This window comes from Zingiber officinale, chromosome 5A (genome assembly GCF_018446385.1).
Source record: "Zingiber officinale cultivar Zhangliang chromosome 5A, Zo_v1.1, whole genome shotgun sequence".
In the NCBI taxonomy this organism is placed as follows: domain Eukaryota; kingdom Viridiplantae; phylum Streptophyta; class Magnoliopsida; order Zingiberales; family Zingiberaceae; genus Zingiber; species Zingiber officinale.
The window spans coordinates 30,807,129-30,822,126 of NC_055994.1; the positions used below are offsets into that span (position 1 = coordinate 30,807,129).

General features: G+C 42.7%; 1 protein-coding gene across 3 annotated transcripts; it reads right to left on the minus strand.

Annotated features, from left to right (window-relative positions):
* Nucleotides 1–9,924: 9,924 nt before the first annotated feature.
* Nucleotides 9,925–14,521, minus strand: LOC121980394 (serine/arginine-rich splicing factor RS2Z33-like). Of its 3 annotated transcripts, none has more exons than XM_042532411.1 (7): nucleotides 14,478–14,521; nucleotides 12,385–12,491; nucleotides 11,341–11,380; nucleotides 11,109–11,204; nucleotides 10,815–11,011; nucleotides 10,652–10,735; nucleotides 9,925–10,576 (listed from the first exon to the last, which is right to left on the minus strand). In XM_042532411.1, exons 2-7 carry the CDS (start codon nucleotides 12,489–12,491, stop codon nucleotides 10,093–10,095), a joined length of 1,008 nt encoding a protein of 335 aa, XP_042388345.1. In that variant the 5' UTR covers nucleotides 14,478–14,521; the 3' UTR covers nucleotides 9,925–10,092. The 3 variants fall into 3 exon arrangements, with proteins under 3 accessions (XP_042388345.1, XP_042388344.1, XP_042388346.1); XM_042532410.1 differs by having other exon boundaries at nucleotides 12,385–12,494; XM_042532412.1 differs by having other exon boundaries at nucleotides 11,341–11,617; nucleotides 14,478–14,494.
* Nucleotides 14,522–14,998: the final 477 nt, after the last annotated feature.

The following is a 14,998-nucleotide window of genomic DNA, read 5'->3' on the forward strand; positions in this document are numbered from 1 at the left end:
GTCTGATCAGATGCCCTCCCTATCCGGTCTGCCTCAAGGAATAGTCTGCGTGCTGCCAATGACTTTCATGCCACCAAAATCAAAGGTCAAGAAGTCGGGCATCCGTCTGACATCTTCGTCTCGGGCGCTCGGGTGAACAACCTCTGCTTAATCAGCCTCGAGAGGCCAGCGCCATATAACGGCGGTGCTGCATCTGCCGACCGAGGAGTGGCACGAGTCTAGCGCTGAATCCCAAGATCCCGAACACCAAATAATCATCCAAGGGTCGCTCGTCCAAATATGGGTTGATGTCTAGGCCCGTGCAGCAATGATGCCTCCGGGGTTGCTCGTGGATAGCCACACCCAGATGTCTACTGGGGTAAGTGTTTGCATTTTCATAGTTTACTTCTGATCAATGCTCATATTTTCTCTGTTGTTTGTAGTACTGGGTGGAGAGTCTGGTCATGTGCCAAAGGCTCGTATTTTTGGAGGAGGAAGTGAAGAAGATGAGGGCGTCGAGCGGCCAATCCTCCACCACTCAAGAGCAGATGAACGCCAAGGTGGCAAAATTGTGGGTCGATCTGGAGAAGAGCACTAAGCTGCTCGAGGCTGAACGGGGAAAAAGTGCAGAGCATGCCACTCTGCTGGTTTAGCTCAACAAGCAGGTCAGCACCTTCGACAATAAGATCGAGTCAGCCAATGCGAGGAAGCTTCAGGCCATTGAACACCTCGACCTGAAGAATAAGGAGGCTCGAGCTCTCGCCAAGAAACTCAAGGAAGCTGAAGATTTCCTGGTCACTGAGCGGAACAGTCGGTCGACCGAAGAAGCTGCTCTTTGCAACCAACTCTCCGCTAAAGATAATGTGCTGGCCACCGGGAAGGATGAGCTAGGGGCCTCCTGGGCTGCTTTGAAGACTTACCAAGATGCAGAGGTCGGTCGGTTCGAGATTATGAAGAGAAACTACATCCGCTCGAACGCTTTCAACGATAAAGTCGCCGACCAGGCCTTTTACCTATTCGACCTGACGATCGACGGGACGATCAACCAGCTCAGGGAGGGAGGCTACCTATCGGCTGCTCTGACCAGCAATATCATCAGCTGGGGCAAACTTACCGCGTCGATACCCGACGACGCCCTAGATTACCTTGAGTGAGGTTAAGAACTTCTCCTTTTAAAATTTTGAAGTTTTAATGAATGCCTTCCCGTTCGACTGAGCTCCCTTTTCTTGTATTTGTTTTCTCAACTCTCAATCATTGCACAAACTTATAACTCCACGATTCCTCCGATCGGCAAAGATTAGTATGTCTAGTCGGTCAATCCGTTTTGCTTTTAGAGTTGTAATTTTGCGACTTCTGGTGGTGGGCGTATTTTGAAGAATAATCACGAACGGTCGTCGTGCTTACCAGTCGGTGTTGGACCCCGTGGTAGTTTTGGTGTGATCAACAAGTTAAGTTAGGTCCTGCGTTATTTCTAACCTTGTGTCTAGGTGTGCAGGAGCTTAGGAGCACAGGTACTCGAACGGAAGACGCAGCTAGCGAGAAGGACGGCACGCTGTGCGTCCGAGGGATGAGGTGCTGTGGAAGAGTACACCGGCGGATGAGAAGGAAGTGCGTGCGGTGGTTCCGAGGTACGAAAGCCGGAGCGGAAGATTGCTCGGGGAGCAAGAGACGCATCTAGCGCGAAGGTCGGCACGGGGTGCGACCGAGGGACGAAGTCTGCGGATGAGTACGCTGGTGGACGAGAAGGGACACGCGGTAATTCCGAGGGACGAGAAGCCGGAGGGAAGCACGCTCGAGAAGACCGGAACACGGGTTCGGGTGAGCCCTATTCCGGATGTCAGAGATCACCCAAGCAAGCGGAGCCGGAGCAGAAACGGACCGAGGCGAGCTGAACCGGAGAAGAGAGCACGGACCAAAAGTCAACTGGTTGACTTTTGGCCAGCGCCTTGAATTGTCCGGCGCGGAGCGGCCGGGCGCCGGACACAAGTTGACCAGAACGGCTAGCCGGCGCTTGGGATAAAGTTTTATCCCCAGGGCCTGAACCCTTTCAGGCGCCCGACCAAGGCTATAAATATAGCCTTGGTCCGAGCTTTCATAATCACGATCATTCTATTTCCAAACACTTGTATGCTTTAGTTGTAGTTAAGCTTCTGTTTTCTGTGCCTAAACGCTGTAAGAGACTTCTCCGCCTGAAGGAGTTTTTGAGCTTAATCTTCCTTGGATTAACAACCACATCGGTTGTAACCAAGTAAACATCTGGTGCCTCGTCTTTTCTTTTATGCTCTTATTTATCTGCTTAATTCATTTTACAAGTGTTAGCTTAATCGTTCGAGGAAGGGTTGTTTGTTTTTAATTGACAAGTTATTTACCAACTCTTCTAACCGGCCCAACGGTCCAACAAGTGGTATCAGAGCCGAGTACGCCTCAGAAGGACTAACCGCCGTCTGACGCAACAAAAACGATGGCCGGAGCTAGCAACTACCCACCTGCATTCGAGGGGGAGTTTTCCATCTGGAAACAAAACATGGAGGTATACCTTAACTCAGATTCTGGTATTTCTTTAATAATGAAATTTGGTTATGAAGAACCAAAGAACACGAACGGAGAAAGACTCGATCTACGCCTCTGGAACGAAAAGCAACGTGAGGAGTCAATGGCAAATGGGCGGGCAAAATATTATCTTCTGAATGTAATACCAAAGGAAGATTTCAAAAAAGTCGCAGATTATGAAAGAGCAAAAGAACTTTGGGAAAAGTTCTTGCAGCTCTACGAAGAACCTTTAGAAGCTGACACCTCAATAGACACCGAGCCACCGACAGAAGAGTCCGAAATCGAGGTACGTACTACAACAGCCGAAGTACATCCCGAGATCGATGAAGGGGGAGAATCTTCGGAAGAAAGCAACTCGATAGGGGGAGAATCAATTACTGACAAGGTAAGTCAGGTATGGACTCGAACCTCTGATCAATTGAATGATTCAATCGAAGAATTGCCTGAAAATTTTTGCGAATCATCGAAAGAGTTTTTTATATTAGAAAATCAATTGTCAAACTTATCCTGTAAATTTGAAATATTATCGAAAGAGTTCTTCGAATTTCAAAATATCTTAACAATAGAATTTTGCAAGTTGGAAACTTTGCTAAAAAACCTTTGTGAATCACAAAGAAGTTTTTCGAAAGAATTATGCAACTTAGAAATATTATCGAAAACTTTTTCTGATCCTAAAAATTTGGAATTACAAATTACTTTATTGAAAAAGTTTTATGAATTAGAAATTGATTCATCGAAAAATATTTTCGGATTAAGAAATCTATTATTAATAGATTCCTGCAAATTCTTATTGTTAAAAAATTCTGGCAAATTACAAAATATTCTTTCAAACGAATTTTGCACATTGCCGAAAGATTTTTTTATATTATTGAGGAATTTTATCAAGTTAGAATTTATGCTATTTGAATATTTTTGTGAAGTTGAAATTCAAAAAATAATAGAAATTAACATGATACAAATTGTTGCATGTTTAATATTTGTGGCCTTAAATTTGAAACAGTGTGATTTAAGAAGTTTTGATAAATTAAAATGGAAATTTAAATCCTGTTGATAAAGAGCATTAGAACAACAATTAAATAAATTTTCTTGCATATATATTTGGGCTTAGAATGATTTTTTTTGTGAAAATTATTACAAAATTTTCAAAGATTCTCGAAATTGCTCTTAATGACTTAGAAATTTTTTTTGATTGATTTAGAAATTTTTTTGGAGATATTTTTTTCTAAGTCTTTAACCCTTAGATTTTTTTTAAACCCCATTTTTATTGTGATCAAAGGGGGAGAAGAGAAAGTATAAGTCTAGGGGGAGGTAGAAATATTGAAAATTAAATTTTTTTTGAAATCTAATTTTTTCTACCCTTTTGCACTTAAATTGCAAATTAAGTTAATTGACTTAATTTTATTTTATATCTGTGTTGACCCTAGCTTAACTTGGGTTGATCACACCAAAAAGGGGGAGATTGTTGGAACCCCAAGGTTGTTTTGGTGTGATCAACAAGTTAAGTTAGGTCCTGCGTTGTTTCTAACCTTGTGTCTAGGTGTGCAGGAGCTTAGGAGCACAGGTACTCGAGCGGAAGACGCAGCTAGCGAGAAGGACGGCACGCTGTGCGTCCGAGGGACGAGGTGCTGCGGAAGAGTACACCGGCGGATGAGAAGGAAGTGCGTGCGGTGGTTCCGAGGTACGAAAGCCGGAGCGGAAGATTGCTCGGGGAGCAAGAGACGCAGCTAGCGCGAAGGTCGGCACGGGGTGCGACCGAGGGACGAAGTCTGCGGATGAGTACGCTGGTGGACGAGAAGGGACACGCGGCAATTCCGAGGGACGAGAAGCCGGAGGGAAGCACGCTCGAGAAGACCGGAACACGGGTTCGGGTGAGCCCTATTCCGGATGTCAGAGATCACCCAAGCAAGCGGAGCCGGAGCAGAAAGACCCGGACCAGAGGCGAGCTGAACCGGAGAAGAGAGCACGGACCAAAAGTCAACTGGGTTGACTTTTGGCTCCGGGGCGCCCGGAGCAGCCCGGGGCGCCCGGAACAGCCCGGGGCGCCCGGAACCTGAAGTTTGACCAGAACGCTTCTTTTGCGTTCTGGACATTGGGGGATAAAGTTTTATCCCCCCAGGGCGCCCGGAACCCTTCCAGGCGCCCCGACCAAGGCTATAAATATAGCCTTGGTCCAGAAGCTTTTCATAATCACGATCATTCTATTTCTAAACACTTGTATGCTTTAGTTGTAGTTAAGCTTCTGTTTTCTGTGCCTAAACACTGTAAGAGGCTTCTCCGCCTGAAGGAGTTTTTGAGCTTAATCTTCCTTGGATTAACAACCACATCGGTTGTAACCAAGTAAACATCTGGTGCCTCATCTTTTCTGCTCCTCTTTAGCTTCCGAAGTTTCGTTCTTTTGGGTGATTGCGACCAACCGGAATAGGGCTCACCCGAACCCAATTCCCGGCCTTCTCCTCGAGCAGCCTTCCGTCCCGGCTTAACGTCCCTCGAACGTCGCGCACGCTCTTCACGCCCACCGGAGTACTCTTCCGCAGCTCTCTCGTCCTTCGGACGCACCGAGCCCGTCGGCTCCCTTCCCATGCCGTCCTTCTCGCTAGCTGCGTCTTCCGCTCGAGTACCTGTGCTCCTAAGCTCCTGCACACCTAGACACAAGGTTAGAAACAACGCAGGACCTAACTTAACTTGTTGATCACACCAAAACAACCTTGGGGTTCCAACAGTCGGTCGTTAGTTATTCCTGAGTAAGTCGTCGCTTGACCGTTGGCGAAAGTTAGGTTTTAAGGTCGTTGCTAGACCGTTGATGAAAAATAGGTGAAGACTCAGATTTAGGGTTGTCGCTTGACCGTTGGTGAAGGTTAGGCGAAGACTTGGGTTTAAAGTCGCCACTCGACCATTGGTGAAGGTTAGACAAAGACTTGGGTTTAAGGTCGTCGCTCGACTGTTGGTTAAGGTTAGGTAAAGACTTGGGTTTAAGGTTATCGCTCAACCGTTGGTGAAGACTAGGGTTTAAGGTCGCCGCTCGACTGTTGACAAAAACTAGGGTTTAAGGTCGCCGCTCGTCCATTGATGTCAACTAGAGTTTAAGGTCGCCGCTCAACCGTTGATGTCGACTAGAGTTTAAAGTCGTCGCTCGACTGTTAGTGAAGACTAGGGTTTATGGTTGCCGCTTGACCGTTGTGAAGACTAGGGTTTAATGTCGCTGCTTGACTGTTGAGGAAGATGAGAGTTTAAGGTCGCTGCTTGACTGTTGAGGAAGATGAGAGTTTAAGGTCGTTACTCGATCGTTGACATAGACTAGAGTTTAAGGTCGCTGCTTGACCGTTGACGTAGACTAGAGTTTAAAGTCGTCGCTCGATCGATAATGTAGACTAGAGTTTAAGGTCGCCGCTTGACTGCTGAGGAAGATGAGAGTTTAAGGTCGCTGCTCGGCCATTAATGTCGACTAGAATTTAAGGTCGCCGCTCGACCATTGAGGAAGGCGTATCTTAAGAGGCATTCTTTGCTTTTATTCATATTTTGCCCCTGCGTTCAAGAAACATACAAAAATACATATATTCACTTGCGCACCTCTCATCCGGCCTTATAGGGTTGCCGGTACGCCATGAGCCGAACAACTGCTTTTGTCCGCATTTCGTCCACCAAGTCGAGCTCCATGAGCCTCCATTCGGTGTTTCCTTCATCGTAGTACTACACCCAATCGGATTCTACTCTGACCTCCATGGGGACGATTGCTTCGCCGCTGTATACCAAGTGGAAGGGGGTTACGTCGGTCGCATCCTTCGAGGTTGTGTGAAGGGCCCACAATACATTGGGGAGCTCGTCAACCCAGCTGCCTACAACGTGGTCGAACCAAGCGCGTAAAACTCTGAAGATCTCCCGATTGGCGACTTCGGCTTGTCTGTTGCCCTGGGGGTAGGCCACCGACGTGAAGGTCTATTGGATGTCATAGCCCTCACACCACTCTATGATCCCTTGACCGGTGAATTGCCTCCCATTGTCTGATACGAGTCGGTGTGGGATGCCGAATCAACATATGATGTTCTGGAAAACAAACTTAATGACCATCTGCTCGATTATCCTTGCGAGTGGCTCGGTTTCCACCCACTTCGAGAAGTAGTCTATCGCGATGAGTAAAAATTTTCGCTGACCGGTCGGCATGGGGAATGATCCAACGATATCCATGTCCCATTGGTCCAACGACCAAGATACTATGGACGTCTTCATTTCCTTGGTCGGTCGGTGCAGAAGGTTGTGATACTTCTGGCAAGACAAGCAGGTGACCACCGTCCGACCGACATCTTCTTAAAGGGTTGACCAAAAATATCTGGCCAGGAGTATCTTTCGAGCTAACGCACGGGCGCCCGAGTGACCTCCACAGGAACCTTGGTGCACCTCCTGCAGAATGTATTCAGTATCTTTTGATCCGACGCACTTGAGTAGGGGCCTAGAGAAGACTCTCTTATAAAGCTGGTCTCCAATCAAGGTGAATTGTCTGACCCTCTTCTTTAGCAAGCGAGCTTCTTCTAGATCAGCAAGTGCAGCTCCCGACCGCAAGAACTCTATCAGGGCCATTCTCCAATCGTTGGGGAAGGTTATTCCTTCCATTCGGTCGATATGCGCCATGAGCGAGACTTGTTCGATCGGCTTCCCTATGACGATCGGCATCAATGAGCTAGCCAATTTTGCTAACTCATCAGTCGCATGGTTCTCCGATCGAGGGATTTTTTTATATAATGACCTTTTGAAAGTTGATCTTTATCTTCTCGAAGTCTTTTGCATAGAGCCCGAGTCGAACATTGCTTATCTCGAACGTCCCAGATAGCTGTTGAGCGGCAAGCTGGGAGTCCGAGTGGATGAGGACTTTAGCAGCTCCCACATGTCGAGCTGCATGTATGCCAGCTATCAGTGTTTCATACTCTACTTCGTTATTAGTGGCTATGTAGTCCAACCGAATGAAAAGCTGTATCCAGTCTTCCCATGGTGAGATGAGCAATATGCCGATTCTGCTGCCTTGCTGAGGGGATGAGCTGTCAACATATATCTTTCATGTTGCGTCCGACTTGACATTCTAGACCTCTAATCCACCAAGGCCTGAGCCTTAATTGTCGCCTGGGGTTGATATTGTATATCGAATTCGCTCAGCTCGATCATCCATTTAATTAGCCTTCCTGATGCTTCATGGTTGAGAAGGACTTGTCCCAAGGCGCTGTTAGTTAGCACAATGACTGTGTGCGCTAGAAAGTACGGACGAAGCCTCCGAGCAGCGAGAATCAAAGCATAAGCTATTTTTTTGAGACCGGTGTAGCGAGACTCTGCATCTTTCAATATATGGCTTAAAAAGTATACAGGTTGCTGCTCTTGGCTGTTCTGCCTAACTAGAGCCGACCCAACCGCATACTTGTTGAATGATAAATAGATCCAGAGTGGCTTACCAATCATTGGCTTGACTAATACAGGCAAGGAGTTAAGATATTCCTTTAGCTCTTCCAATGCTCGGTCGCACTAGGCGTCCCATTGGAATTTCGTAGCTCGGCGAAGCACTTTAAAGAATGACAGGCTCCGATCGGACGACTTGGATATGAATCTGGATAGCGCCGTGATCCGACCAGTCAGCCATTGAGCTTCCTTCAAGTTGTGAGGCAGCGACATGTCTTACAACGCTCTGACTTTGGTTAGATTGGCAACCCACCGTCGAGTCCACCATCTGATCTATCCTGGACAACAGATAGAAGTCCTCTGGGCACGCCTTGTTAAAATCGCGGAAGTCGATGTAGACCTGCCATTTATTGCCCAGTTTGGAGACTAACACGACATTGGCTAGCCAGCTCGGGAATTGAACTTCACTAATATGGCCGGCCTCTACTAACTTTTCTATCCCCGCCCGGATGATCAAATTTTGCTCCGTGTTGAAATCCCTCTTTCTTTGCTTCACCGGCCGAGCGTTCGGTCGGACATGAACCTCATGCTGAGTCACACTCGAGGAGATACCGGGAAGCTCATGTGTCGACCAGGCGAACACATCGTGATTTTGTTTAAGGCAGGCAATCAACTCTGCCTTCTTCTCCACCTCCTGGTCAGCGACAATAAAGGTGGTTCCTTCCACTCGACTGGGGTGGATCTGAACCTCCTCCTTTTCTTCGTACACCAATGTAGGAGGCTTTTTAGTGATTGTGTTCACCTCCAAGCACGGATTCTTCCAAGCGCTTCTCGCTTCAGACTTGACCATCTCGACGTAGCATCGGCGAGAGGCCAGCTGATCACCTCTAACTTTGCCCACCCGATCATCCACCGGGAATTTGATCTTTTGGCAATATGTAGACACCGTCACTCGGAATTCATTGAAGGCTGGTCAACCTAAGATGACGTTGTAGGTCGGCGGTGCGTCCATCACGATGAAGTTCGTGATTCTGGTTCTCCTCAATGGCTCTTCCCCAAGCGAGATGGTCAGTCGGGCCTGTCCGAGCGGCAACACTTCATTGCCCGTGAAACCGTAAAGAGAGGTCGTCATGGGCAGCAATACATTCCGATCAATTTGTAATTGATCGAACGTCTTCTTGAAAATAATGTTCATCGAACTCCCTGTATCAACAAAAGTTCGATGAATAGTATAATTAGTGATTACTATCTAGATGATCAACATGTCATCGTGAGAGATCTCCACTCCCTCCAAAATGATTAATGTTAGAGGTAATCCATATAAAATATTTTCATAAATTCAGTAAAAGCTACTTCCGACCACTGTAATAAATTTGAAAGCACCAAATGACTCAACCATCACAGTCAAACTTTTTAAAATTAATCACGTTGAATAAATAAATACTTTTTTTTAATAGAATTGACCCGGATGCTCATTGGTGCCACTATTAGCTTGATTGATCGTCCCAATTGAACTATAGGTCAAATTTACTAACCCACCAAAATGACAAAATTAGTTTGCTTAGCACACTTGACTTAACTAGACCAATTAGACACTTAGAACAATTAGTTCTCTCAGTCATACACTCATCTAGCCTAGCTAGGCTAGTCAAATCAAAGCAGCCAACTCATCTAGTTTGATCAACTCAATTCTTCAATCCTATGCAAACGGATCAGATTGCCCACCTTGACTAGTTCACCCTGATCTAGACCAATTGACCAACCAAAAACCCACCAAAACGAATCAACGTAAAGCTTGGCAAGAACATACCAGATGCTTTAGACAAAGTATCTCCAACTTCTTTTGCCGTACGAGTGTCATGAGAATGATGAATGTTTATCTTTCATTTGTAAACGGCAGATAAGAATATAATAATGGGATTCACCGATGACATGAAGAAAAAGCACAACAGAGATAAAAAAAAAAAATATGCACTAGTCGAAGAATCATTGATACGGTTGCAGGATTAGTTCAAGATCTAATGGCAAAGATAACTAGATTGATAAGAAAATGCCAACCCTCAAATGGTCTTAATCCATAAATATGGAAATCCTTAAGCAATCCACAACAGCAAGTCAAAAGTTGCAGCAAGGTCTCAACGGCTAGAAAGTCAAGGTTACCATAACCATAACTGAAACAACCAAACATCAGCTTGGAGGAGAGGCACTGCGCCTTGGAGATGCATATTGATTATTATCATCATCATCATACTCCCTAGGGCTTCGACTTCCACCATTAGTTTCAGGGCTTTTGTAACTCCTGCCACGAGGGCTCTCACTTTCATGGCTCCTGGCAAGAGGACTCACCCTTTCATGGCTCCTGGCAGGAGGACTCTCCCTTTCGTGGCTCATGGCACGAGGGCTCCCCCTTTCCTGGCTCATAGGGCTCCTGCTGTTTTCCCTACGGGGACTACGACCATAGTCAGAACCATTGCGCTCAGCTTCCTCCTTCGGGGGAGAGTTCCTAGTTCGGTCCTTAGGACTCCTGCTGCCATCAGGGGAGGGGCTGCGCCTCCTATCCTTTGAAGGTGGAGGGCTACCCCTGGGGCTCCTGCTGTAGTGGGGGCTTCTCGATCCACCCCTATCTTCACGGTCAGCACGACGCCCATCTCTCACAGGAGATCTTGAACGGCTGCTCATAATAGAAGAGTTGCAGAATTAATATAGTCATTACATCACAAAGAAAAAAAATTAGACTGTATTGCACCTGTAACTCCGGCTTCGGCTGTAACTCCGACTCCTGCTCCTACCACGGCGTGGAGAAGGTGATCTTGAATAACTCCGTCCGCGTCTGAAGTGCAAACATGTTGAATTTACTTATCAACCAGAACATGTATCCATCTATGGTAGAAAAAAAATGTATTTCTCACTTGAGCTTTTTAGGACTATTTTGGCAGTTTCTTTCAATGTGGCCCCTCTCTCCACAACGATAACACTTGTTTTTCCAGTCTCCTGCTTTGCAGTCCCGAGCCCAATGCCCATCTATACCACAGTTAAAGCATCGGCCAGAACCAGGAGGAGGTCCCCTTCCTAGATATTCACGAGAACCTCCAGGACCACGAGGAACCTGCGACAGTAATGTAAAATTTTAAAGTCAAGAAAAAAATGAAAGTGCAGACAGTTTATAGGACCCTGCAAAGCCTTGCCAACATTTAAGTTCTTACCCCTCTAGCAAACTCCACTATAATTCGGCTACCATCAAACTCTCGTCCATCTAGACTGTACCTTGCATCATCAGCATCTCGAGGGTCACTGAATTCCTGTTGAACAAAAGTAAAACAAAAATACAGATACAAGAGGCACATCAAGGTAAGGTAAACCCAGTTGGATTGGAAACATCCCCCGTGTTCATCAACAAGATACAAAATATAACAAAATTAAGGATAGTGTACATACAACAAAGGCGAAATCATGCTTCATATCCACATTTCGTACTCTGCGGAAATTGTTGCCAGAAAGAAGGCCATCAGGACTTAAATACTGAAAGGTACACTACTTCAGTCCTCAGAAGATCAACTAAACACCACTTGGTGATGATTTCCATTAACACACATCAATAACATTAGAGAAAGAATCGCCAAAGTCTCCTATAAACTTGGAAGGATAGACACCAAATCCACCAATGGCACCCTCCCACCAAAGACCTCCAGGTTGGGCCAAAAAACCCAAAAACCTTCAACAAGATCATTCAAGTTAAAAACACACATGGACTGGGCTGCAATTTTTTAATGCAGACACAAAGAATAACCACACCTTAACGAGCTATCCCCTCACCCAAGCTAAATCATTTAAACCCAATTGTAATGGAATAAGAGAATCCAAAGAGTAAACTGAAATTAGTCTGAACAGTTTAGCATTGAAACAGAATTAATTTCTTAACATAACATAATCAAGAGCGAGACAAATATAATCAAAATACAAAAGTTTAAACAACTGCATAGGTGTTAGAATTGTAACAATTATAGCATTCAATTAGATTACTGTCCAAAATAACAATTACTTTACAGTGACTTCATTTCAGAATTATAGAAGCTGGCAAATTACTTATAAAAATATTTTAGATCATAGTAATAATTAAGTTGTAGTTTGAGGTAGCACTTAATTGTGAAATAGGCTCACATGAACATGCAAGGACATGCAGAATATACAACAATTTGGAACATCAAAGTACTACAGTTGCTACAATCTTAAAAGTTCAAGGAGATAATTGTTACAATTCTTGTTCAGTTCATACTCATTACAGACAAAAATGGTTGTAGAGTATTTAAAAATTAATGCTAAAAATGGATATAGATAAAGCAAATAACTTTTGACAAGTCCTACAAAATAAGGTAGAAGCAAAAAACAGTTGTTAAACTTCATATTTGCCTTAGCATGAAATGAATGAAGGATGAACATAGAGACGTCTAACATGAAAACATATTATCCAACATATATCACCTTCCATATCGACCAAAGAGGTCTTCAAGATCACGAGCACGGGTGCGATGAGAAATTCGACCAACGTACAAACGGGTGTTTGCATAGCGATCATCATGACGAGGCATCTTCTACAACAAATAAATAACCAACAAGTGATTTAAAAAACAAAAATTATAAAAAATATCATGGACAGAAGTTAGAAAGGACAGGTGCATAATGATAGTATGAAAATGAACTAATATGGATCAAATTGATAGGGGGCCGAATTTTCAAGGATTAATGCTACATCATATGAATAAACACAATCATCGAATTACAAATACAGGATGCTTTTGACCAACACATGTAATGTAAGGCAATGCAACATCCCAACTACTCTTATTGGGGTATTAATGTATAATCATTACTAGATAAATTACTTATAAATTCAATTAGATAAAAAGTTCTTTTTACATTATTCATTCTAAAATAAGCCAGTGTAAATGAAGTCATCATTCACCAACACTCAATCTATTATCACTAATATACCACAGATCATAAGCATATTACATATATACCATCTAGGGTTTATAATGCAAAAAAAAGACAAAGGAACAATGTTTTCAACCAGTTTCCTAAATGGAAATGGTAACCAGTAGCATAAGAAATTAGTCCAGTCCAGTTCTCAATTCTACTTTTCCAACAAGTCCAAATATAAATGATGTCCATCATGACAGATAGTAAAGATTACTAAATAAAAATATATTTTCTAAAAGCTCAAGCTTTTCTAAAAATTAGTTAGGCACTCAACTTTATCAATAATATTATTATTTGATTACGAAAAGTTATTATTAGTAAATAGTATAATGTAATATTATTATATGTCATAAATCTGACTATAATATCATCTTATAATATTAACAATCATATTAATATATTATTATCAATAATTAGCTAAGAAAGTTTTTGTAATTTTATTCTACGTGAATATATCCAAAGGATTTCTTTTCAAATTGTTTTGGACAAATAAAAACATCCACTTTAAACATTTTCTATGTCAGAGAGAAGAAACAGAAGGAAAAAAAAAAAACATAACATGTATTGTTTGTTAATGTGATTCATTTCTTTTTTTTTTTATCTACCTTCCAGCAAATACTGCATAAAAAGAATAGTTAAATATATCCAAATTAATGATGTGTTTCCTAAGATTAAAGGAAATGCAGCTGGAAAAAAGTTACAGAAGATTGCCCCAGCCACCTACATTCCCTGCATTTCATTTGGCAGAAATAAAAGAACATTCAGGTGGAAAATAAGATAGTTAACCAGCCACCCACATTCTCTCCATCTCCTTAGGCAGAAGTAAAAGAAAGCAAGGACTAGGAAAATCTTTTGCAAGCTTAGGCAACTCTGCTTTGACACAATTTGAGCAGATGAGAGCATTATTCACATGACTATGTACCCAAAGATTCAAATTCATTTTCCCTTGAGTTTTTTCAATGCTTTTAACTAACAAATTTTTAAATTTGAGCTTCCATCTCTATTTCTATCCACGGAAATGTGCATCTCTCTAAACAAATACAAACTAGGAACTGTTTCATTTTCCTATGATTTTTTTTCCGATCATCTTCCTTAAGCAGTTTCCTTCCCTCACAGGAGGTCGGGCATACATGACAAGTTATCTATGAAATTCACATAACCTAAATACTTATAGGCAAGAACACAATATTACACGTAAAAATAAAAAATTATACCAAAATGATAACAGTTTGTAAACTATTCTCGAGACATGTGAAGGCGTGAGCTATATGCAGATAGCATGCTAACAATTATTACGTACTAATCTATTTTCCCCTTTTACACGAATTTGGTTTCCGATACAACAGATCTAAAAGAACCATCACTGAAAGTATAAGTCTAATCCTTCCTCTTCTAACTCAACAAAAAACAAAAGATGTAAACCGAACAGTGGACATGCATGTATAATATCAAACAACAAAGAGAGAGAATTTTTCAATCCACGATGTATCTACAACAAACTGAGAAGATCTTGAAGATTATCAAAAGACGAGGAATAAACAAGAAGAAGAAACAGAACACACCATGAAATGGGCCTGCGAGAAAGAGGATCTTACCGTCGAGTCGGGAGGCGAACAAAACCCTAGCTGCCGCACTCGATTAGGTCTGGTACTCGGCCCTGTCAGCCATTATATACACGAATCCATTGACCGGTTTGTTTCAATCAACGGTCAGAATTACTCTGATCGGTGGACGGTCAGATGGACAGACCTTTTTACCAATATATATTATTTAAGGTAAAAATCTTAAGATGTTAACAAATTCGTCAAATTAGTTAAAATCATAAATTTTTAGGTCAAAGAGACTAAAATGTGTTTAAACCGCAAGTTATTTTTGATCAATTTGCACTATATTAGAACGGGCATAAATGCTAGCATTTTAAAAATATTTTCTTGATATATATATTGGCAAATTTATAGTGGTAAAAATATTATTTTTCAGACTTAATTGATTTTTAGAATCATCTTGTACCATGAGACCAAAATAAAATTGTCAAAGAATATTTGCAAGTTGATTTCTATATCAATTGCTACGCGATCAAAATATTATTTTTAAGAAAAAAAATCAAAATAAAATT